At 51.2% G+C, this 26,343-nt stretch overlaps 1 protein-coding gene across 1 annotated transcript in view; it reads right to left on the bottom strand.

Moving 5' to 3' along the window:
• Positions 1 to 26,343, bottom strand: part of LOC144934888 (calcium-dependent secretion activator 1-like) — a 94,370-nt gene that overhangs the window by 36,865 nt on the left and 31,162 nt on the right. Inside the window, exons 5-6 of the mRNA XM_078861158.1 lie at positions 13,985 to 14,227; positions 4,741 to 4,862 (exon numbers count right to left, since the gene is read on the bottom strand). Of these exons, the coding sequence (XP_078717284.1) occupies positions 4,741 to 4,862; positions 13,985 to 14,227 (365 nt within the window). The remainder of the gene's footprint in view (positions 1 to 4,740; positions 4,863 to 13,984; positions 14,228 to 26,343) is intronic.

Genomic DNA, 26,343 nt, shown 5'->3' with positions numbered 1-26,343 from the left:
AGTGGGGACTTAAGAGATATCAAACTCCCTTGTATGTCAATATCTGCACATAGGAGCGCAGTGATGCAGTAGTTAGTGTGCTGTGCCATGAACCTGAGTTTGATTCCCTGCCCCGGGTAACATCAGTGGTGAGTGATCTCCAAACCAGTCCTAAACACCCACTTCCCCAACCTGCCCTGACCAGCGTGATGAAGTACGGTCAAACAACCCTCCCATGACCAATAACAGCATGGAAAGACCTTCATTCAGCAGTGGATTTACAAGGACTGTGTTATGATTATTATTATATTAGCTCACAACAGAATACATTATAAACAAAGACAATTATTCATGTCTAATGATTATTAATACCAAAATAATAGATAATTGTACGAATGTGAAAACTGTAATGTTTACATTTCATGGAAAAAAATAACAGTCAACTCACATTCTGCACTACAGGGACTCCTCTACTTACAAACATTCGACTTACTAACTTTCAGAGATACGAACAAACCTGTCCGTATGTCCAGTTGCCTGTTCGGACCGAGAGTCGTAAGTTCAACCACTGCGCAATAGATGGTGGTGGTTGCATCTACATCTGCAGAACATGAAAACCAGTGGCATCTATTCTAGATTTGAAGTTGCTTATAACCCCCCCACGGCCCATCCTGGCTCCTCCCCCCTCCCCTTAACCAATATATAAGGTCGTGTCTCTTAGAGCTCTCTTCACTTGATACAGTAATTTTGCTGTGACGGTTCCACCTGAAGACGGAAGCTTGTGTTTCCTCCGAAACGTCGTGATTTAATGTATTTGTTTTCTTTCTTAACCTACGTGACTTTACCGAAAAAAACCAAAGAGTACAGTGGCATCTACATCTACTAGTCCTTGGGCCAGACCAGCTATCGGTACCGCCAAAGGTAGAAAAACTTCAATGGTGCCATTTTATTTGTTACACCAACAGAAGTAAAATAATACATGATAATCTTTCCAAATGAGCAGCTGTTTAATTTTTCTCACAGGAAACCTGTTTTTGCACCTATTGCAATCACACTTAATTGCCCGGACGTTACAAATAAAACATTCCAACACCTCTGCTGTTAATTAAGACAATAAAACAGGACCTTGCGGGGTGGGCTGGTAGGAACGAATAACCAAAGAATATAAACATAATGTATTATTACACTTGTTTAGCCAGGAAAGCCCCACTGAGTCTAAAGGTGTTTCTAGGGTCCTGCCAAGTGTTTGCAGTAGGGGGCGAATGTTGCTACACCTAATCGGACGATACAAAGGGAGAGTTTGAGGCCTAGTTCTAGGCTTTAGGCCTAGCTGTAGGCTTTAGGCCGCTGTGAGTTAATTTTTAATTTAAATGTTTTAATTATTTATGTAAAAGCTTTAAATGTAAATGTTTATATTTAAAAACATCAGGGAATGTAACATTGTTAAACATTAACTCCCTTTCACACACGCGGGGGTACGATACGAAGGGAGAGTTTGAGGCCTAGTTCTAGGCTTTAGGCCTAGCTGTAGGCTTTAGGCCGCCGTGAGTTAATTTTTAATTTAAATGTTTTTATTATTTATGTAGAAGCTTTAAATTTAAATGTTTCTATTTAAAAGCATCAGGAAATGTAACATTGTTAAACATTAACTCCCTTGCACACACACGGGGGTACGATACGAAGGGAGAGTTTGAGGCCCATGTCTAGGCTTTAGGCCTAGCTGTAGGCTTTAGGACGCTGTGAGTTAAATTTTAATTTAAAAGTTTTAATTAAAAGCTATCTCAGGGAATTATAAGGGAATGTTACACTTGTTTAGCCAGGAAAGCCTCATTAATTTAAATATTTTAATTAAAAGCTATCTGAGGGAATTATAAGGGAATGTTACACTTGTTTAGCCAGGAAAGCCTCACTGAGTCTAAAGGTTTTTGTAGGGTCATGCCAAGTGTTTGCAGTAGGGGGCGATGTTGCTACACGGACGGACGGACGGACAAACGGACGGACGATATAATCTATTGTAGGCTGGTCCACTTCGTTCCTACCAGTATAATTTACAAATAGATGTTTGTTACCAAGGCATGCATTTCTTACATATTATTGCATTTATTCACGCTTGTTCTTCAATTTCAGTGACTTAGTTAAGTCTGGAATAGATTGGCGCTATCCGTTTTCCTTCTGTTTCTAGCAGCTTGTTTGCTGATGATAATTTCCTGGCAGGTGAGGAAAGTACTGGTGGTTCTGTATTATTTCTGTTCAGTAAAGATATCTCAAGTGCTAACTTTACCCTCAATGTATTGTTAATGTACCTGTTAAGATTATTAGTTAAGGCCAGGTACTACAGGCAAAAAATAATTATTTTTGTTCAGTTTGTAATTTATTTATTTATTTTGCTTCTATAAATTGTGAACTTTCATAACATGCACACAATTATTACCAATAACTTGATTATTAAAATCAGAAAAACTAACTATTTACAACTTAGAAATAGTTAGTTTTTACGATTTTATACAAACTTCGCCAAGTAAACAAAGCCTTAAATTAGCGTTTTTTAGCATATTTCATCGCAAAATGTCTCCGCATTTTAAGAAATAACTTAGTTGAATTGCATATCATTGAAAAGCTTATTCTCTGGAGCAGATGTCTCGCTTAGTCATATATGGCTATTTACCTTGCTTTCATGGAAATACGAAGGAGAACACAAGTAGAACTCTCAAATCTCATTGCTACGAGAATCACAATTCCAGAACTGGCATTGCGATATTCTCAAAATGACATTTTGCATGCCGAGTTTGACAACTCATGTTTCCTAATAGGTAAAGCCACATCATTCTACATACTGCTTCCTACTTGGAATAGCTAGAAATGTTCAGACGGATTTTTTGATATCTTTTGTCATTTTCATTTTATGTGGTATTATATCTTTTAAAAAATTGGCGAAAATCTTGTTTTCTAACATGTGTCAAGTGTATTTTAACATCATTATCTGAAAGAACAATATTTTGACAAAAGCCTCTGTAGATTACCAACCGATAAGGTATTGATCACATTAAAACAAACCAAAAAGATCTGACTTCATCTACTAAGTCAATATTGTGTTTTATATAATATGCAAATTTTTGCATATTTAATGAGATAACACCTAATATGCATAAATGAATGGGGGGAAAGTCACAATACAAAAAAAACCTTAAATTTGGGTGTATATTCATATGGTCATTTTTCATTCTGATAAAAGGACAATAATTTTTGTTTGCCTATTCACCTGTAGTACCTCCCCTTAATTTAGTTAAGATTAGTTAAAATTAATTTTACCCTTTATCAATGTTAGTTTTGCTTTTGGGTTGTAACTCTCTGCTTCCGTCAATGTGTAACCAAAGTACTGACAGATTAATTCAGGTTTTGCACCAAAGTAATGATGATTTCTGATTGTACTGTATGGTGCAGGTGAAAATTGACTGAATATGGCCACCGGTGAAACAAGCAAGTAACAGCCCACTACCAAAGCGACCATGGTTGGAGTGCATCATCAACTGTTCTGATGATACAGATAAGCTGGTGTCACCACAAATTGTTGACTCCTGGAGAACTCTGCTCAGGGCAGCTCAGATACGAAATCATGCACCAGTTTTGGAACTGGCAAAAGACATTCCTGACGGACAGATTCCAGAAATCTACTACCACAGAAAGTGTCGCAGTATCTTCACTATGAAGAAAGTTCTTGATGGCATCCTTGCAAAAGAAAAGCAAAGTGCCAGTGGCTCTGCTGAAGAGAAATAAACTAAGAGAACAGCTCGACATGCCCCAAATACGTCTAGGACTTATGACGCAGAGTGAATATTTTGTCAGAAAACCAACAAATATGCCAAGAGAGACAATACGAGCAAAGATCGGGAGTGCAGCCACAAATAAAACGAACAGCAGAATCCTTGCCATTGAGTAGAGACCTTGTAGCAGCTGAAGGGCACTACCACAGGCCATGCTCTCCACTGCACACCAAAGATGAGGTTTCCAAAGAAGAGGTTGCCAGCAATGAAGATAATGATGCTGCAGCCCAGTACGAAGCTGCTGTGAATCAGTCATATAATGAGCTGTTCCTCTTCATCAGGGTGGAGCTTTTTGGCAATCCTCAAGTGATGATAATGACTGATCTCACTTCTAGACTGGTTTCTTCAATGAACTCCCTAGGCATTGTCCAAGTCAAGGAATCAACCAAGAAGCACATAAGGCAAAAGCTGGGGAGTGCGTTTGCTGGAGCCTTGCACATCTTCCCTAATGGGAAAGGAAAACTCCTCCTCTATCCAGATAGCCTGTCTATGAGGGAACGCTTTTTTTATGCCCAACTTTATAAATTTCAATTACATTCTGTGGAGCCATTCCAATGATTGTAGGAAGTCTCTGGTAAGCATAAAGCAAAATTCAAAATCACACTTACTATGGATTTGAGAAATCCTCACAGAAATTACTAATTAATTCCCCTGCCAATTTAACAGTACATCTATGCATATAATACTATTAATTAAATTATTGTAGTGGAGCAGTGTCAATGATTAATGTGGTGAGATCGTTTTTGATATGAAAAAGAGGAATTTGCTCATAAAAATAACAATAAGAGTAGTCTGTCCAGGAAATTAAGCATTTTCAGAGGTCCCTGCTTGCGCTGAGATTTTCCTTGCCGAGAGCTGCAACATGAGCTACAGTGCAGGGGGACACGGATGCAAGGAATCGTGTGGTTAGATTCAAGAAAGGAGAGCACATTTATCTTACTTTGGTGTGGAAGCTTCGGCCTGCTCAGTCTGCAGCTTCTCCCCTCCCTCTACCTCCATGGTGCAGTACACGGTGCGGTTGGCTGTGAGCGACCGCAAGCCCAGAACCTCCATCACCACCACCTTGCACAGCAGAGGCACACACCGTCCAAGTACAGCTTCGCAAATCCTTGAGACACCGCGCCAGGAGTGAACGGGCCATCACCCATGGTAGTCGGAACAACTCTCGGCATCCCTTCCGCAGTGAACGTCCCGGGCCCACTAACGCGGCGGTTTCCCATAGCAATCCAGATACTTCACGTGCAAAGTTGAAGGTAATTTGTTTATAACTAAATTCCACCTTATTTTATTACATTTTGCACCATGTTTTTATAATAGCATTGAGTTTGCATTTGTTAGTGCAATGGTAACAATCTGCCTTTTCATGAAACCTACTGTGAGTGAACAGCAGAAGCCAAGCATGAGCGGCATTACTTTGTTGTATGGATATACAACCCAACGCCCGCATTCCTGTTTGCTCAAAGTGAAAGTGTTTTGTGATAAGTAATTCGTGCTGCTGTGCTTTGCTCCGGTTTGAAAAAGACTCTCATCAGCTGTTGACCCAGGTCACCCTTAAAAACGAGACTTTTTGTTATCTCCATTGGTCCTCACCTGGTGAAATGAAGTCTATTGTTCATTATCACCCCTGGGATTACATCATAACATTTCAGAATATATCTTTATACTGGAGGAATCTGATGAGCTACAACGCTCTTTTTCACAGACGTCTAGTACATTGAAAGCAGCGTAGAAAAATAAATCGTTCTACGAAACTATGCTCTCACCATCTATGCATTCCTGCTTCACCAACCAGCGTGGTGAAGTATGGTCAAATATAACACCATGACCGCAGTGGCGGCTCCTGCAAAATCTCTCAGGGGGAGCAAATGTCTGGATGATTGATAAGGATAAGGTCCACCCATGCAATGGATAAATTAACAGCTTAAGCATATAAAGGCAACTTCACTTCTTTAATATTAATGAAAAATAAAGTGACTCTTACAATACATCTTGTTTGTTTCTATACTCACTATTAAAACAAACCACTCAAGTTTCTTTTATTAAAGATTCCACTAGGTGGCGACAAATTTTATTGTTGGATGAAACGTGCTTACGTATGATGACGTAAGCACGTATGATGACGTAAGCACGTTAGGGCGAGCCCTCCCGGAAGCCATAGAGAATGCATTGCAGCGCCCCCGTTCGAAAAAAAACATCTTTGAATGTAAGTCTATGGGACCACTCGGGGCGATTCTCAGCTGGAGGGAAATCGCCCAAAAAGAGGCGGTACTCCACAGAACGTAGCATGACGCTGATTGGACTATATCCAGAGGCATGTTGGACGACGACGCGCTCGCGGCCTTCGGGTCCGCATCGAGATCGGCCCGCTCCACGCTCAAGGCTGCGCTGGGCCTCATGGCCAAAGTTTACGGACCACCTTCGGCCTGCCGCCACCTATTTTACGGCCGACGGAAGGCAGACACGGAGACCGCGCTCGCCTACCGCACGGCGTCGCTGGCCCTCGCCGATGCCGCGTTCCCTCGTATGGACGAGGAGGGGCAGGACGCTATGGTTTTGGAACAACTGCTCAAGTTGGCACAGGACCTGGGGGTCCCCATCAACACAGCCGACGAAGTGGATATATGTTCGTTGCGTTTAGCAACGAGTATTCAAGCGCACGAGGTCCTGCAGCGGAAACAAGTGGTCGTCTGCACTGCTGCCGGGGTCTCAGCTCCGGGCCCGGTGGTCACCGAGCCCCAGGTCGTTCGCCCACGGGAGGAGGCGTTCGCGGCTGCACGACCGGGGGATTGGAGGTCGGGGGGTCGCTCGCCTCTGCGATCGACCCGCAAGCTGGAGCAACCGAGACCTCCGACGTCCCTCATCACGTGCTACAACTGCGGCCTTCGGGGCCACGTGGCGTCCGGGTGCCGTGCTCCACGTCAGCGCGCCACGGGACCTCGGCTGGACGACGACCATGGCCCCAAGTCGTCCCAACTACCCCCGGCAAGTCGCGGCACTTCACATGCTCGGCCTACATACACGACACACATGGGCCGTCGCTTTGCGGCGGAGGATGGGCGATTGGGGGTCGGGGAATCGGTTCGGAGAGGGGGGTTCGTACGGGGCGGGGGGGACATTGAATGGTCCGAGTTGGGCCACAGAATTGTGGCCGCGGCGGCCGGTTCGTCGGTCGTTACGGGTTTCATAGACGGGGTCGAGGTCAGGGTGTTGGTGGACACGGGAGCGTCGGCCACTATAATTTCAGACCTCATTTATAACATTCTCCCCGTCCAATGTCGACCTCTGCTTCCGGTGGACGTGCCATTTTACGCGGCAAATGGGGGCTCATTGGGTATTATCGGTCAGATTCGGGCGTCCATTTCCATAGGTGATATTAAATTGGCGGGACCTATTTTCGTCTCCTCTTCCCTAGCAGTTCCTTGTCTGTTGGGCACAGATTTTTTGGCTAAGATGCCCATTAAAATCCTCGTGGATCAACGTTGTATTGAGCTGCCATCGGGTCGCCGTATTTCTTTTTTGTCTAACCCTACTGAAATACGGACGGCATGCGCGACGATCCAAGCGCTAGCGACACAGACGGTGCACGTGCCCCCGGGTTCGCAGATGTTGATACCCCTCCGGTTGCGGAAGCCATTGGGTGGGGAGACTGCGGGACAAGGCGTGCTTTTGGGTCCATCGAATAGAGCTGTCGGGGGTCTGGATTTGGCGGTGGCTCAAACGTTGGTTCGGGCTGACGGGGACCCGTTCGTTATGGTGTTAAACGCGGGTTCTAGGCCGGCCATTATTCCGCAGGGCACTGTGCTTGCTCACGCGGCACGGGTCCCTGCGGAAGAGCGCCTTGTTGCACATGTTGATCCCGTCCCGGCGCAGAAAATTGCATCGGGTGATGACCTTGAATGGGTCGATTCGCTGTGTGCGGACTCGAGTGATTTGTCAAGGGTGCAATTGGGTGCGCTGCGCGCTCTGCTGATCTAATTTTCCGATGTGTTCAGCACGCACAAATATATTGGGTGCACGGACCTGTTACGCCACCACATTGAAACAGGCGATGCAGCACCAGTCCGGCAGAATCCCTTCCGGCTGAGTCCTGCCGAGAAGGAACACGTTCAATCGGCCGTCAATGACATGCTGACGGCCGACATTATTTCGCCCTCATCCAGTCTGTGGGGAGCACCTATCGTTCTGGTTAAAAAGCAAGACGGCTCCTTGCGATTTTGTGTGGATTTCCGTCGCCTGAATAAAATCTCCGTGGCCGACGCGTATCCGCTCCCCAGGATGGACGAGTCCCTGGACGCATTGTCCGGGGCGCAGTATTTTTCTACGCTTGACTTACTGTCGGGATTCTGGCAGCTGCCACTCGACGATGAGTCTAAACCTAAGACAGCATTCCGGACCCCAGGGGGCCTGTTCCAGTTTAATCGGTTGCCCATGGGACTCCACTCCGCTCCCGCGACGTTTCAGCGCCTTATGGAATTGGTTTTGTCGGGTTTGCAATGGGATACTTGCTTAATTTATCTTGACGATGTCATTGTTTTCAGTAAAACCTTTGAGGAACACCTCCAGCGATTAAGAGGGGTGTTCTTGCGGATGCGTTCGGATAAGTTAAAGTTCAAACCGGCGAAATGCCACCTTCTGCGAAAATCCGTAAGGTACTTGGGCCACATTGTCGATTCTTCAGGGATCTCCACCGATCCCGCGAAGACAAACTGTGTCAGTTCATGGCAAACGCCCACGTCGGTTTCTGAGGTCCGCAGCTTCCTTGGTTTTGCGTCATACTACCGCCGATTCGTGGAGCATTTCGCCACCATTGCCAAACCCTTGCACGCTCTAACAGCCAAAGGAGTCAGGTTTCGATGGGGGCCAGAGGAGGAGGCCGCGTTCTGCTCCCTTCGGGACGCCTTGGTGGGTGCCCCGCCCTTACGTTACCCTGACTTTACGAGTCCCTTCTTGCTGGATACTGATGCTAGTAACACGGGCATTGGGGTGGTGCTCTCACAGGTCGTTGGGGGAGTTGAACGGGTGGTCACCTATGGTAGCAGGGTTTTGTCGCCTGCGGAACAGCGCTACTGCGTCACCCGTCGCGAGTTGCTGGCTATTGTTTTTTTTGTGCAGCAATTTCGGCCTTATCTCTATGGCCGTCATTTTACGGTCCGGACGGACCACGCGGCGCTTCAGTATTCATTGAGGGTCGCCCAGCCCTCGGGCCAATTGTCACGGTGGTTGGAAGTCCTCCAGGACTATCAATTTACGACCACTTACCGTAAGGGGTTGCGCCACACCAACGCGGATGCCCTGTCGCGGTTGTCGCCTAGTCCTGAATGTGCGTGCTTGATGGGGTCGGCGCGCGGTAAACCGCCAGGTGCTGTGCCCGAGAGTGAGTTGGTCGCGGCCATGAATGCGCCGATGGTTGACGTTCCCGCTAACCCTGCGGGCGGGGACTCGCTACTCTCACTGTCTCTCGTTGAGTGGGCCCGACTCCAGATGGCTGACAGCTCCCTGCTCGCGTTGCGTCGTAGGGCGGGGGGTCCCGAGGAGGGTCGAACACGGGCTGGCTCCTGGCTGCTCAAGCATGGCCTGCTAATGAGGTGGGACAATATGTCCTGGCGGCACGCACTCGTCGTGCCTTACGCTATGCGGGGCAAAGTTGTTTTGGCTGCACACAAACGCCTCTTACATCTGGGGGTAAACAAAACGCTTGCCCTGATCCAGCGGGACTATTATTGGCCGGGGATGGGGAGCGATGTGGTCAATATACTGAAGGGGTGTGTGGATTGCGCCAAACGGAAACCACCGCCCGTTGCGCCGAATCCACCGCTGCAGTCTATTCAGGTCTCGCGCACCAACGAGCTCGTTGCGCTGGATATTTTGGGGCCTTTTCCTGTCACGCCTAGGGGTAACAAGTACCTGTTGGTTGGTGTGGAATACTTTACCCGATGGCCTATGGCGTGGCCACTTGCCAACCAGTCAGCGGCGGCCGTGGCGGATGCTTTTGTCCAAGGCTACGTCTTGGACAAGGGGGCTCCCGAACGCTTGCTGACCGACCAGGGAAATAATTTTTTGAGTAAATTGCTGCAGGAGGTGTGCGACCTTTTGGGTACTGAAAAGGTGCGCACCTCCCCGTACCACCCACAGACTGACGGGATGGTGGAGCGACTCCACAGGACTTTAACCTCCATGTTGTGCCAGCAGGTGTGCGAGGCACAGGTTGACTGGGACTTGCAGGTCCCGGGGGTCCTCGCCGCGTATAGAATGGCCCCCCACGCAGCTACGGGGTTTTCCCCATTTTATCTGATGTATGGTCGGGAGGCTGATCCGCCCATGGAGACTCAGCTGGGACTTTCCGCGCCACGGCCCAATTCCAAATTGGCCGACCATATTAAATTTAACATTGCAAAACTCGCCGAGGCACGGGAGGCCGCACGGCTTAATTCAAGATCTCGGCAAGTCGCCAACGAGCGATTGCGTGCACGGAAGGTGTCCGTGCACGATTGGAAACCGGGCGATAAGACCTGGCTGCACTGCCCTCATGCACCTTTGGCTACGTCACCTAAATTGTTGAGGCCATGGCGGGGACCCGTGGAGGTCGTGCGGGTTGCACGCCCCCAGTGTGTTCAGATAAAATGGGGAAAGCACCGGTGGTACGTTCACCCCTCCCGGCTAAAACCGTTCTTGCCACCATATGGCCTTCCTTTGTGTCGTGATGACCGAGCAGGTGATGTGACCGACGACCCGGGGAGGGGGATTTCTTCGCCTGATCCCCACATGTTTTCGCCTGATCCGCTCCCAGGTGTCCGGGAACTGACGGCTGCCGACCACCGGTGACCGGATCCCCGGGGCACGGCCGGTTCTTCCAGGCCCGAACCGTGCCTTCCTGGGCTGCCGGTGCCACCGGATGGTCGAGAGCGTCTCGTCCCGTACGACGGACCGGCCAGGCGGACTCGCGCTAGGTCGCGCAACTTTTCCTGACCGAAAAAATGGGGTGGGGATGCGGGCCGACGCGGCCGGAGCGTCTCGTCACTACGTTCCCTGTCCGCTCGACCACTTTATCACCCGTTCAAGGAGCGTGCGGAAGGGGGATCGGTAGTCAAGGAGACACTGGACACGTTTTTTTTTTTGAATAACTTTATTGTGTTGCTCGTCGGTTTGTACATAGGTTGTTGTTGTATTGTGTTGTTGTGTTGTCTTGTTGTGTTGTCTTGTTGTGTTGTGTTGTTGTTTTGCATTGTTGTGTTACGGGGCACACTTCGGGAGTGGGGTTTTTTTTTGTTGGTTTGTTGTTGTTTGGCAGCCGGGCCGGCTGCGAGCTATGTGGGGGGGGGGTGATGTAGTGGTGATACGCGCTGGTAGTAAGAATCGTGGGGTAGCGCGTGGTGATTGCCTGTGTGTTGGTGACGCGCGCTGACGGTGAGGGATCGTAGGTCAGCGCGGGGTCATGGGTTATGTGATGGTGATTGGCTGTGTGTTGGTGACGCGCGCTGACAGTGATGGATCGTGTGGCAGCGCGTGGGGATTGGTTATGTGCGCTGGCACAAGAAGGGATCGTGTGGCAGCGCGTGATGATTGGTCGGTTAGGGTGGGTGCTCGCATCGCGGTCCGCATAGCGGAGGGCTATATAAGGCGGTGCGCGCGGGCGCTCGAGGAGAAGTTGGTGACCAGTGAAGACGGAAGACGGAGGAGGAAGAGATAGGGCCCTGAGACACCTAGTCCCGCTGTCCTTGTAAGGACCGGGGCCCTGTGTGGCTCAGAGGCGGGACCTTGGGACCCGGGGACCGGACGTCCGTGTGAGGACCGGGCCACGGGACCCAGTGGTCGTGATCCGTACCCAAGCTGGGGTGGGTCTAGAGGTTCCCCCGGATGCTACGGGGCTGGAATGCCCGTGTGTGTGTAGCTGGGTAGAACGTGTAGCGTGAGCAGTAGTTACCACCCGTGTCAGGTGGAACGTGTAGCGTGAGCAGTAGTTACCACCCGTGTCAGGTGGAACGTGTAGCGTGAGCTGTAGTGACAACACGTGTTATTATGACAACCCAAGTGTGAATAAAGTGTGCTACCCGTCAAGTGGTTTCCCGCCGTAGTTTACTATACTTCATATGTATGTATGTTAAACTTCTTTCAAACCGCACGTAGCCAACCACTCTAATATTATGTTGTTGTAGCAACAAGCAGATAGACTAACACTTAGTAATTCTGTTATGCTAAAAAGACAAATTTATAGACATTATAGCTGTGAACAAGTTAAAAATAATAATTAATAGTTTAGTGAATTTGGTATTCATGCAAATATTATAGCGTGAGGCTATCATGAACAAAGATGCTACTGTATGTGGAACATAGTCCACAATAGTTTCACACTAGGGGGCAATGTTGCGATGTGTCATCCCAACTGAGTAAACGGTGGTGCAATTTTTTCAAATTTGGATCATGAAACCGGCACACAATGGCCGACTCGTTTTTTAATAATGTCAGGGGATCCTTGACGTCACGGCGAAAACCATGCAAACCGCAAGTGCACAATGGCTGGGCCACGTCACCGCACCAAAGATCTGTCACTTTCTACCTTCGCTGACTTGGCGGTAATTAGCACCGCCCCCCACTGATTAGCACACAGTTGGCTACATCCGGCACAAAAAAGTTCAACATGCACACGTGTCGTGGTTCAGCGCGCGCATATTCGGGAACGACTACATGTCCGCGCTGGGTGGCCAGAAGAGGCAGTTGGTGAGCATCATTGGGGGGATGTAAGAGCAGCTAAGGTCAGGACGACCGTTGGGGTAATTCTGTTGGGATAAACAAGGGGGAAGGTGGACCGGGATTTGATAAGATCAGTATCCACCAATCATAGAGGGTCCTCTAGAGAATATTCTGGAAGGGGTCGCGAGGAATATATAAGACGGGCAAAACGAGCCTGGGAGTTGAGTTGATGAAGACAGAAGATGACAGAAGCTGAAGCCGGACCCGCCAAGCTAGTTAGGCTGAGAGTAGTCCTGTGTGGACCTGGGCAGGATAGGATAGGGTCGCTAGGGGTAAGCGCAGTCCGTACGTCGGCACGCTTGACCCCCTGGGCTGCCGTGGTGTCAATCCGCTGAGACAGCGAGACACGGCAGCCGGGAGGGGTGAAATGGGGCGAGTAGAGAATAGGATAGGGAAGGAGAGTCGAGAATAGGATAGGGAAGGAGAGTAGGGAATAGGATAGGGAAGGAGAGTAGGAAATAGGATAAGGACGCGGCGAGTGAGGGAGCGAACGAGCGACGGGCGGCGAATCCTCGGCTTAGCTAACAAGTGTTATATAACGAACTGTAATAAAGTGGCCCTGACAGAAGGCAAGAAATCGTCCGCCTATATTTACAACACTACATGTCTTGCCTCACGGCAGATGTGGAGCGTACATTCACAGGAAGTTCCTGTTTTTTTATGCTAATTTTGGTTACATGACCAGGAAGTTACGATTTTAGATTTCCACTGTACCACGCGGGCGTCGGCCATTACACAGATAAGTCAAGATGGCGGCACGCATCGCATCTCAGTGAGACCACAGCTGCACTTGTCCATTGTGGGAGCTTAAGAAGCATTGTCTGTAAGTTGTTTATATTCCTATAATATTGGCAATGCTGTTGTAATGTTGGAATGACCATTATAGTGATGTAAATGCCTTTATGGTGCCGTTAAGTTGTTGTAGTACATACGAGGCCTAGTTAGTAACGAAGCCTGCGACTTTCCTTATTGTGGATGTTACTTGTGATTTAGGAGGTCGAGTCAGACTTGTGCCTATGTTGCGATCCTGAGAGTAAAGATGACGAAGTATCTCATCCACAGTTTAGTGTTATGTGTAATGCTGTACATTTGGGGTGCAGTGGGATGAATACACGATGTGCCTGTATGCAACGCACCAGCTTGTGCTTTGTCTAGTTGTTCAGTGGTAATTTAGGGGCCTGGTCCGTCCAGGATCTATTGTTATCTAAGACAATGTTCTGATGCTGTGGTGTTCATTGTGTTGGTGTTTCCGGATTATAACAGATGCTGTATCTGTGTTTTCTCACCAGTTTTACCTTATTACAATCAATAAATGACGATTGGAGTTGGACGTTCATCCTGGCTCCGAGGGTTTATTGAATGCAAGGTTATCTACTCGACTAGCGGTGCAACGCAGCGCACAGCGAGGCCGAGATACTACACATGTACCTACGTACCTCGAGGGTGAATGACAGTGCAATCTCGGACTTGAGGAGGGCGCTGCGCGAGTCCTCCCCGGGGTCCAGCAGGGATGAGGGGTAGTAGCGCTTGAGCGGCTTCTGCAGGCGGCCCGTGTCACCATGGCCGCGCGACACGGGCAGGCTCTCCAGGTTGGACACCAGGAGGTTGATGCTAGAGCGCTGCTCGCCCACGTACGTGCTGCTCGAATCGGCGCGGACGAAGGCGGGGAAGTCTCTCCGCTGCTTTCACAAAGGCCACACATGTGGCACGGTGTAGCGGTGTCACAACAGGGTTTCCATACTGACAAGACAATTTGGCGCCAGAAACTGGCACAACACAGAGCATCAGTGTCGTACAACCCTGGCTCCAGTTTTTGGTGCAAGTCCTTATTGTGCGCAAACTTTTAGGGGGCAAGGTCACAAATAAGAAATTGTGTTGATAAAAGGGATTTCCATGGATTGGCTTGAATGATGTGTAGGTCATGTTATCAGAACTCAGTGGTAAAAAATTATGGGGTGTTCTCTAAATAATGTGAGTGGATATAACGCATTCCGCAGTTAGTAACGGTGTTTCTTGGGGAACTGCAATTGCAGGGGAAACTAAAACATTGCACTTCCAATGTTGAAAACTTGAACAGCGTGCAAAGCAACGGTGACTTTTTATCTACTCTGAATAAGCGAGGAATTGCACAACCACAGTATACATTGGACATTTGCAATGCAACGGGATGGCTAAAAACACTGCATCTACATAAACCCCTTGCTTCATGCCTTGCGAGTTTGGGGGGGGGGGTGAGAAAAGTAGTGCGGCGCAAAGTTGCATCCACGTTGAGTGAAGTGAGACGCGGAAGAGTCAGTGAAACAAATAGCGGTGACTTGGCGGCCCAGGAGTAACGATGCCCAGTGGTAGCGTGGTCCAATGATAGCATAGCCAGGCGCTTGGCCCGGCCCAGCGGTGATGCGGCTCAGTACTGGCACAGCCCAGCGCTAGCACAGGTGATGCGTCCCAGCGCTAGCACGGCCGAGCAGCGATGCGGCCCAGCGCTAGCACGGCCGAGCGGTGATGTGGCCCAGCACTAGCGTGGCCCAACGGTGGTGTGGCCCAATGCTAGCACGGCCCCGTGGCAGCACGGCCCAGCGGTGACGTGGACCAGCGGTGATGCAGCCCAGTGCTAGCACGGCCCAGCGGTGATGTGGCCCAACGCTAGCATGGCCCAGTGGTAGCACGGCACAGCGATAGCATGGGCCCAGCGCTAGCGCATACGCTGCTTGTTGCAAAGGGTTCGTGGTGTAAATGCAGCAGGCCACCCTGGTTATTACTGCAGGTGTATTAACCGCAGACACACTACGCGCTGTCTGCTTCGCAGTGGACAATAAAGATATCCTGGTGTCATTCGAAATGAGTGGGCCATTGTGTGCTGCCGTCACGCTCCAAATTGGTCAAATTTGATCAATGACAATTGGAATTACACACAACAACATCGCCCCCTACTGGCAGACTATGTCCTTCTATGAAACACAGCACCTTCCTTCGTGATTGTCCTCCACTGTAAGAATGGTACGAATACCAAATAGATTGAACTATTATTATTGCTATGAATGAAATACAGCTGCGTAAGGGGCAGCCCGGGGGCAAGTGCCTGGCAGAGCTCCAAGGTATGAGGCGGAAATATAGAGAGAGTGGCCAATACGTGAGCGACACAGGGGGAGGAGGCGATGGGTGGTGGGCCGCGTGCGTGCCGCCACGCTCGACCGCACAGGACGAGTGGTAACCGCGTCCATTGATCCTGCTGTTTGATGTTTACCTCTATGTTGTTGTGATGCGTAAGCCACAAAGACGCACACGACAAAGATCCCCAGTATAGCCTTAACAGACTATAGGAGCAAGTGCTGTTAGTAAGCACCTATGAAGGCTGGCACAGCACACGAGGGGGTGGCGGGTGGCCAGCACCAAGCCCGGCCACCTTTGCCTCCCGAGTGCCGATGTTTACACACCGCACCAGGTACTAATTTGAGGCTGAGTCGACCTAGGGGAGGCCCAGGGCCGGTTAAAAAAATCGTCACTGGTGGTGGCCGCGGCATACATCTAACTCAGGTTACTGGGTTCGTAGCGCTGTGCACTAACTGCGACACTACCGCTCCCCAAAGACGAACACGCACACACCCTCACCATGACCTTTCACGTGTGGATGCATGCATATTTTTCTTTTAAAGTAAAATAAGGTTTAGTAGCAAAGGGTATTCCCCATCATCAGCAGCTACCATCAATCCACTGCTGCATGGAGGCCTTGAAAAGCCGCCACCATCTCTCTCACAATGCTTCAATGCTAACAATCCACCCAGCACCTGCACACGTAACGAGTGCATCGCTCCGCACCCCTGCTGGATGTGTTCATGGTCAAGTCCCATTCCTTGGCTGCCACTCCGTCACTGTTCTTGAACCTAGGCCATCACATGATTGCTCCAGAATAAATACATATTTTTACTCTTTGGTTCTTTCGGTAAAGTCAAGTAGAAAGAGAAAATAATAATTAAATGATAGCATACGACGTTTCGAACGCAACACAAGCAATCATCATCAGGTACAAATGAATACAAATGAAAGAGAAAACAAACCTAGTAAACTTATAAATATAATATAATACAACACAGATAGTCGGATAACATAACAGTCAACAGGTTTGAAATGGGTGTGGCCTAAGGGTCATAAAGAAGTGGCTGGGTCTAGTGATGTTAATTTAACATTATAAATCGAATGCAATACAACACAGCTAACATAACAGTCAATTTAAGAGAGAGACAGAACCGGAGACACATAGACATACACATAAGCAGAGAGAGATAACACAGAGACACAGAGAGACACACATAGGCACACAGAGAAACAACGCCTCTGTGTCGAGGCCTTAAATAGAGAGAGAGGGGGGCAAATAGAGAGGGAGGGGGGTAGAGAAATGTCAATGAGAGACTTGGCGTAACTGCAGGAAATAAGAGCAACAAAACGAGGGGAGACAGAGAGAGAGAGAAACCACACTAAATCAAACAAACTTAGTAAAATTTGGAAATGTAATGCAATGCAACACAGACTCGGTCAACACACAATTAACGCATGGCCTAGTTGGTTACGTTCTTCCAAGGATTGCTAAATTAGAAGTTAAGTATAAAATTTGAGAGAGAGACAAGACACAGACACGGATACACAAAGACAGACACACAGGCAGAGAGAGACAACAGAGACACAGAGAGAGAGAAAACAAACTTAAAACCTCCACGTAGAGGTGGTTCAAACTTGATTTGGCTTTCTCTGTGTGTCTATGTGTGTGTCTCTGTGTGTGTCTGTGTTATATCTCTCTGCTTATGTGGCTGTCTATGTGTCTCCGGTTCTGTATTTTATCTCTCCCTTAAATTGACTATTATGTTAGCCGACTATCTGTGTTGTATTGCATTATATTTCTAAGTTTACTATGTTTGTTTTCTCTTTCATTCGTACCTGATGACGATTGCTTGTGTTGCAATCGAAACGTCGTATGCTATTATTACATTTATTATTTTCTCTTTCTACATGACTTTACCGAAAGAACCAAAGAGTAATTCCGGCAGTCACGAAAGCGCCAAATCAAATTCTAATTTTGATTCTGATCTCTCCCAGCGACGTGTCCCTGCCAAGCCCACTTACTTTTCTTCACAGTTACAATATGAATCCTGCAGTCACGAAAGCTTTAAATCAAAAAGTTACAATGGTGTCTTTCACCTGCAATACATTATCTTATTCACTTCTCTCGATTTGATTTCCAACACCCATCTCTCTACGCTTCCTTGCACACTTTTTCATTTTTGTTACATCCTCTTTGTTACTGCTCAATGAAGTGACTTATGTGGAAATATATAGCAGCCAAATACTCTAAATGCATATTTCTAAATATGGATGGAAAAATCGGAGGACCCGGAGAAAAATCCACGTGACCACGGGGAGAGAGACAAGCAAACTCTAAAGGATCGAACCCACGACCACCCCCATACCAAGCGATGTAGTTAACATTTCACCACCATGGTGCCCAAGATGGGTGACCTAAATGTATAAGGAATACCAGGTACAAAATAAAATGTAAAATAATTATGATAGAAATGCAAAGGTATATATTTTGGATATGTAATGAAAAAGCAAAACTGAATTTAATGTTTTGACTGGTCCCACAAGAAGGCAGAATAGAAAATTCAGTGCATAACACACATCGAGAGAGAAGCAATGTAAACAGAACTTGTGTTACTACACTGGGAGGACATAAAGTGAACACACAACAGCAGTTTAAATCACCTCCGCACATTATTGTCTAGCAAAGGAGAGGAGGGAATGAGGGCTGATGTTTCACACAGACACACGTGTGTGTGTGTGTGCACCAGCGGCGACCACACGCCAGCAGCCTATGGAATGTGGCCAGGTGGACTCGGTTGTCCTGCCAACACAGTCCGGTACGAAGAGCGAAATGTCACACCTACCTCCCAGACATTCACGGCACACAGAAGGAGCCTGCTACTATTATTAGTAGTTTCCAGAACACGATGAGAATTCTCGAGATATGTGACACGCAAACACATTCCTGCGGAGGGAGCTGGTAGGAACGTTGGGTTGCTCGGTCAATGGCCAGGGTCAACGGCGGCGTGGTGTATTCCGCAAATATGCCCACTGTGAGGGCGGGCACAAGCCGGCGTGACCAGCCCCTCCCCACCCAGCCCCACCCCTCCCAACCCCCACCCAGCCCCTCCCCACCAGAGGTCGCAATCGGGTACCCGATACCTCCCTCCCCACCCAGCCCCTCCTGGTGCGGCCGGGTACGGGTACGGTAGGCCGTGAGTCACTGGTGAGTAACCGTTTGTAACTCATTTTCCAACGTCTTGTCTCTTCTCACAACTCAAGTTCCTAGAATCAACCCACCCGCGCCTGCAACATGGCTTCATCCCAGAGGTCGCAATCGGGTACCCGATACCCGTACCCTACCCGATACCCGGCTACCCGTACCCGGCCTCCCGTACCCGGCCGGGTATCAGGTACGGGTACTGGTACCCGTACGTACCCGTACGGGTACTGGTACCCGTACCCTACACGGCCGGGTACGGGTACCTATTTGCGACCCTGGTGCGGCTGGGTACGGGTAAGGAATCAAAACTCGTTTGCGACCTCTGCTCCCCACCCACATCCCCTCCCAGCCCCTCCCCACCCTCCCCACCCAGCCCCTCCCCACCCAGCCCCTCCCCACCCCACCCAGCCCCTCCCTCCCCACCCAGCCCCTCCCCACCCTCTCCTCTCCACCCAGCCCCACCCCTCCCATTTTTGGATGCACGACGGACGGACACAATAATCCCCTGTGGGCTGGTGTAACCAGGAGGTTCCTACCAGTACGAAAACATTTAAATATTGTGCTCCTGATCAATTAAAATGTCTGTCTTATTTGGCAAGTTTGCAAGATAAATATTTGGCCACTGGCAATTGTGCAACATCAGAGACTTGGACAGGTTTTCATCATCGTAAGCACTCAAGTATTTAACCTGTGATTTAATAACCAAAACATTTCAACACATTTACAATATTGTATAACTGGCTCTTACCACCACCATCAATCAGTAATAATGATTCAATAATAACACCGCCTCTTCTTTTCTTTGGGACAGAAGGGGATGATTAATCGTTGTATTTAAGTGGTAGAACAGCGTTATTGAAGTTGGTGACGATGCATTTTCAGCTGATGCCTATCCAGATAAACATAAGCTCTCAACGTAAATTGAAATGTTTCCCACAGGTAGCGTTGATCATTGCTGTCTCCCATTGATTCCGTTCTGGAGACACAGGAGGGCATTTGTGTGAAATAGTTTCTGGATATAGTTGCAGCAGTCTGAATAAGAATGTTACATGTGAAACAGGAAAAATTCCAACTTCCAAAGTCAAATATTTAGTTATTTATTATTAACTAGTGGGAAGTACTCGGCATTGCCCAGGGGAAAAATATATTTCAAAACTTCTGTTAAAATCATACCAGATACTTACACAAATACTAAGCTATTGTGAAAACCCGGCGTGCTGTTTGTCTGTCCATTTGCCCACCAGTAAAATTATAAGAGGCTTGCAGAAGTCCAAAAAGATATAGAAAGTGGGCGGTAAAAAGTTGATCTAAAAGGTTTTCGAAAATTATATTTTTACCCCCGTGTAGGCATATATACCTACACAGCCTAAATACAATACAGCGAGTAGTATCTAGTGACTCTATAGTAGTGTAGTGTCTTGTAGAATCACTCAGACTGACACGTTGTAACAGGTCACCTGCTTACACTTCATTAGCCTATTCTTGCACCAGTTGTAGGCACTCCTATCACTGTCGCTACGATCACTTCTGTTTACCAATTCCCACTCTTATCTACGCTACACCTCACTAACCTGCACACAGCAATCTCTCGCTCTCGGCAGCTCCACACTCAAGGCTCCGCACACAGCAGCGCTCACACAGAGACTTGCACGCAGCTTCGCTCACACAGAAGCTTCCACACAGCTTCACTCACACAGAGGCTTCCACGCAGCAGCGCTCACACAGAGGATTGCATACGGCAGCGCTCACACAGCCTACACGTTCCCTCAGACCCACTCACTCGTCTGACTCAGGCGGGGGGATCAACCATCACCCACCCGGCGACTTGTGAGGATTGAGGTCCGTTCCTGGCTCGAGCGGCAGCGGCGAGACGTCTTCTCTCTCTTGTCCCCAGCAACACGAACTCCCGCTCCGCTCTCACGCACCTCCATATATCCCCCTCCCAATTGTCCAGCTCCTCCCTTGTGTCTCTTTAGGGCCACACAGGCTGGCGCCTGTCAGGCCATCAATCACCCCTTACCGCAGTCTCCCTGGCAACAACTCTGGTGTCAGCTTGCAACCCCCGCCAATCCCGTCTGCACCAGATTCTCCCCTTAATGAAGTGGAGGTTTGCTCGTGCAACCACACGCGCACCTGCCTGCCCATGGTTGCCCTCGGCCAACAGTGCACACCGCGTATTTTACCACACTACAGTAGTATCTGGCTCTACAGTCGCATCTACTTACTCTATAGTAGTATCTACTGACTCTATAGTAGTATCTGCTGACTCTGTAGTTGTACAGTGAGGGAAAAAAGTATTTGATCCCCTGCTGATTTTGTACGTTTGCCCACTGACAAAGAAATGATCAGTCTATAATTTTAATGGTAGGTTTATTTGAACAGTAAGAGACATAATAACTACAAAAAAATCCAGAAAAACGCATGTCAAAAATGTTATAAATTGATTTGCATTTTAATGAGAGAAATAAGTATTTGACCCCTCTGCAAAACATGACTTAGTACTTGGTGGCAAAACCCTTGTTGGCAATCACAGAGGTCAGACGTTTCTTGTAGTTGGCCACCAGGTTTGCACACATCTCAGGAGGGATTTTGTCCCACTCCTCTTTGCAGATCTTCTCCAAGTCATTAAGGCTTCGAGGCTGACGTTTGGCAACTCGAACCTTCAGCTCCCTCCACAGATTTCCTATGGGATTAAGGTCCTTAATGTGCTTCTTCTTGAGCCACTGCTTTGTTGTCTTGGCCGTGTGTTTTGGGTCATTGTCATGCTGGAATACCCATCCACGACCCATTTTCAATGCCCTGGCTGAGGGAAGGAGGTTCTCACCCAAGATTTGACGGTACATGGCCCCGTCCATCGTCCCTTTGATGCGGTGAAGTTGTCCTATCCCCTTAGCAGAAAAACACCCCCAAAGAATAATGTTTCCACCTCCATGTTTGACGGTGGGGATGGTGTTCTTGGGGTCATAGGCAGCATTCCTCCTCCTCCAAACACGGCGAGTTGAGCTGATGCCATAGAGCTCCATTTTGGTCTCATCTGACCACAACACTTTCACCCAGTTGTCCTCTGAATTATTCAGATGTTCATTGGCAAACTTCAGACGTGCTTTCTTGAGCAGGGGGACCTTGCGGGCGCTGCAGGATTTCAGTCCTTCACGGCGTAGTGTGTTACGAACTGTTTTCTTGGTGACTATGGTCCCAGCTGCCTTGAGATCATTGACAAGATCCTCCCGTGTAGTTCTGGGCTGATTCCTCACCGTTCTCATGATCATTGCAACTCCACGAGGTGAGATCTTGCATGGAGCCCCAGGCCGAGGGAGATTGACAGTTCTTTTGTGTTTCTTCCATTTGTGAATAATCGCACCAACTGTTGTCACCTTCTCACCAAGCTGCTTGGTAATGGTCTTGTCGCCCATTCCAGCCTTGTGTAGGTCTACAATCTTGTCCCTGACATCCTTGGAGAGCTCTTTGGTCTTGGCCATGGTTGAGAGTTTGGAATCTGATTGATTGATTGCTTCTGTGAACAGGTGTCTTTTATACAGGTGTAGAGGAGTAGAGGAGAGTGGTGGCATCGTGTGCGCTGTCCGGTGCGGAGACATCACGGGACGTGGGGTCGCACACCCTGGGGGATCCACCCCCAATTCCGGAGCGGCCGGCTGATGATGTATCCGGCGTGCCTGCTCGTTGACGGAGATGACGTCCGACCTGTGTGTGTGCCCCCAGGACCCTCCCGAGTGAGGCTGACAGAGACCCCCCGGTCACCGGAGGCCACGGCGGTGGGCCTGTTGCCCGCTGACGGGCCACCTGCACGGGTGGCGGACACCGTACGGGGGAGCGGGCCAGCAGCGCATACCCGCTCGAGAGGGATGCGGCTCCGGTGACGGCCCTGATGGCCGTTCAGCGGGCCCAGCCCCTGGCGCCCGTTCGTCGCTATCCGGCGGATGAGGCCTTCGGGCTCTATTTGTTTTGTTTTGTTGTTGTTGTGGTTGTTGTTGCTGTTCTGCTTGAGGGGCCGTGCTGCCCTAAGGTTTAGTTTTCTAGCAGCCGGTTATACCTTCAGGCACACGAACTCGTGAATATTCGGTCTTCGGTCCGGTGTGGGGCCCCCGCTTGCGGGGTGATTGCAGCCGGGTCGGCTGTTTTTTTGTCACGGGGGGGGGGGTGATGTAGAGGAGTAGAGGAGAGTGGTGGCGTCGTGTGCGCTGTCCGGTGCGGAGACATCACGGGACGTGGGGTCGCACGCGCTGGGCAATGCACGTGACGTCACCCCTCCTAGGGTATTTAAGGGAGACCCCGTGACGTAAGCGGGGTCACTGGAGGAACGGGGATAGTAGAAGGGGTAAAGAGGGAACCAGGGATAGTGATATGTGTTAATAAACCCTGGCTGAAGCCCCTAACTCACCTCCGTCTCCGAGTACCTCCATCTACTACTCAACAACTGGTGTCAGAAGTTTACACCGTCGCCAACATTTATAAAGCGGGCACACGGTGTAAGAACCCACCGGCACATGACTTGGAGGGTGCCGAAGGCGGAGAGGAGGCTCCAGCAGTGACCCCGGAGCCCGGGACCCCGGTGACGGTCCCCATGGAGACGAGCGGGCCGGAGCGGGAGGAGTCAGCTGCGGGGAGTGCCAGCTCACCGCCGCCGCCAGAGACGGAGAGCGTCCCCGCAGCTCTGCTGCAGCAGCTCCTGCAGGCGGTGGGGCAGCTGACCGTCAGGTTGGCCGAGGTGGAGGCACGGACGCAGCCAACCGGCCCGCACCGTCAACTGCCAACGTTGAAACCGCCGCCGTTTTCCCAGCGACCGCTCCACCGGAAATGGCCGCCATGTTGGCTGCGACGCAATCCGTGGCGGCCATGTTGGCTCGGGAGCCGTATGCGGCCGCTGCTATGGCTGCGACGCGGCGGCCGGCGGACATTGCTGCTGCGACGCCGCAAGTCGGCGCCATGGCTGCCATGGCGACCGCGACGCCGCGTCTCTCCACCGACGCGGCCGGGGTTTCTCGGCACGCCGCTCCTGCGGGACCAGCCGCCGGCGACGACGCGGCTCTACATCAAGCTGCGCCCGCCGGGGGGGCCCCGGGTAAGTACGCACGTGCCGTCCTCGCCGGGCCGCCGGGGTGGGCAGCGGCGACTGCCGCTGCCCCGTACATCGCCGTGCCGCCGGAATGGGCCGCGGGTGCTGCCGCGGCTCATCCTGTCGCCGCGCTTATGGGGCCGGCCACCGGCGATGCCGCGGCTCTGCACCTCGCCGTGCCTGCGTCCCTTGTCATGGATGACACCGCGGCTCCGTGTTATACCGCCGCATCTTCGGCGTGGCCCATGGAGGCTGCAACGCCGTGGTGCCTCGCCGCGTCGCGAGAGGTTGCCGCGGCTGCGGCCGCTGTCCCGCACCTCGCTGCGCCGGCGGGGTGGGCCGCGGGGGCCGCCGCGGCTCCGTGTTATACCGCCGCGTCTTCGGCGTGGCCCGGGGAGGCCGCAACGCCATGGTGCCTCGCCGCGTCGCGAGAGGTTGCCGCGGCTACGGCCGCTGTCCCGCACCTCGCTGCGCCGACGGGGTGGGCCGCGGGGGCCGCTGCAGGCCCGAATTATACCGCCGCGTCTTCAGCGTGGCCCGTTGAGGCTGCAACGCCGTGGTCCCTCGCCGCGTCGCGGGACGACGCCGTGGCTTCGTACGCCGCTGCTGACAGGTGGGTCGCGAAAGCGCAGGCGCCTTCACACCTCGCTGCATCTACGGCGTGGCCCATGGGGGCCGCAACTCAGCCGCACTTCGCTGCGTCTACGGCATGGCCCATGGGGGCCGCAACTCAGCCACACTTCGCTGCGCCTACGGCGTGGCCCATGGGGGCCGCAACTCAGCCACACTTCGCTGCGCCTACGGCGTGGCCCATGGGGGCCGCAGCACCACCGCACCTTTCCGCGTCTTCGGCGTGGCCCGCGGGAGCCGCAATGCTGCCACCGCCGCACCACGTCGCGTCCGCCAGGTGGCCCGCAGGTGCCGCTTGGCTTCCACACCTCGCGGCACCGCGCGGCCAATGGCAGCGCCGGTTACCCGACGTTGCGCCGTTTGTCGCGCAAGGGGGTGACTGGTCGGCCTTCCAGGACCGGTTCGACGCGGCATACATGTCGGTCGGCTGGTCCATGGAGGAGGCCTTGCCGGCGCTTCCGACCTGCTTGGACGAAAGGGCTCTGCAGGCCTTCAAGTCCATCCATCCGGCCAATCGGACTACACTCCCGGCGGCCTATATCCAAATGGCCAACGTTTTTGAGCCGCCATCCACCGCGCAGCTAAAGTTTTCATTGCGGCGGCGGGAGGAGGGGGAACTTCCGCTGGCCTTCCGCTGCTCGCTCCTGGCCCTGGCGCAGGCTGCATACCCTGACCTGTACGGCAGGGCACTTGATTCTATGGCCTTGGGGAAGCTGCTTGACCTGGCAAGGGAGCTAGGAATTGCTCTGTCGATCAACAATGATCGGCAGATCACATCCTTGGCGGTCGCCGAAAACATTCAGGCGCACCTCTCCCTCCGCCAACGGCCTCAGATGGCGGCGTGTGCGGGGGTCCCGGCGCCGGACGGGGGGGCCACCTCTCAGGGGGTGGACACCCTCGCGGCCCTGGCGATGCCCGATCGTCGAGGAAGGGGGGCGGGTGGTCGCCGTCCGGAGCAGCGGGGGCGGCCGGGACCTTCCCGCCCACAGGAGGCGGACACGGTGGCCTGCTTCCGCTGTGGTCAGCGGGGCCACATTGAGCGGGGCTGCCGGAATGCCCCGGGGGCCTTTGGAAAAGGGACTCCACCTTCTCCCAGACCCTCCTTGGCATCGGGTCCGGGGCCCCAGGCGAGTCGCGACACATCATCTGCGCGGCCGCTCCCTTCACCTCATGCATCTAGCGGGGCTAGGGCCCATCGTCATGGGGTTGTCCTCGAAGGGTCGGGTGCACCATCGTCATCACCCCCTCAATGGCCCAGACAGACCCGCCACTGGGATGCGCTTGCGCATAGGATGGTGGCAGCAGCTGCCGGCTCCTCAGCGTGGCAGGATATGTGCAAGGGGTGCACGTTCGCCTCCTGGTGGATACGGGGGCATCGGCCACCATTATTTCTGAGGCCATTTTTGGGCTGCTACCCCGCAGCGTGGGTCCGTTAAGGCCGGTTCGCGGGGCTTGTGTCGCCGCGAACGGCGGCAGTTTGGGCATCTTGGGCCACGTTGTAGCGTCGGTTCGGGTTGACGAGATTGAGTTGGCCGGGCCGATTTTGGTCTCCAGGACCTTGGCAGTGCCATGCCTCTTGGGGACCGACTTTTTGTCTAGGATGCCCATCTGAATTCTCGTTGACCAGGGCTGTGTGGAAATGCCATCAGGGAGGCGGCTGCAATTCCTACAATCGCCTACCGTCCTGTCTCCCTTGGTCGCCGGTGTACGGGCCTTGAATAAAGTGCCGGTGACCGTACCACCGGCGTCACAAATCCTGATACCCCTTAGGTTGCGCAAACCGCTCGAAATGGGCT

This window comes from Lampetra fluviatilis, chromosome 11, assembly GCF_964198595.1.
Source record: "Lampetra fluviatilis chromosome 11, kcLamFluv1.1, whole genome shotgun sequence".
Classification (NCBI taxonomy): domain Eukaryota; kingdom Metazoa; phylum Chordata; class Hyperoartia; order Petromyzontiformes; family Petromyzontidae; genus Lampetra; species Lampetra fluviatilis.
Note: the sequence above shows the minus strand (reverse complement) of the source record. Positions and strands in the feature narration are given on the sequence as shown.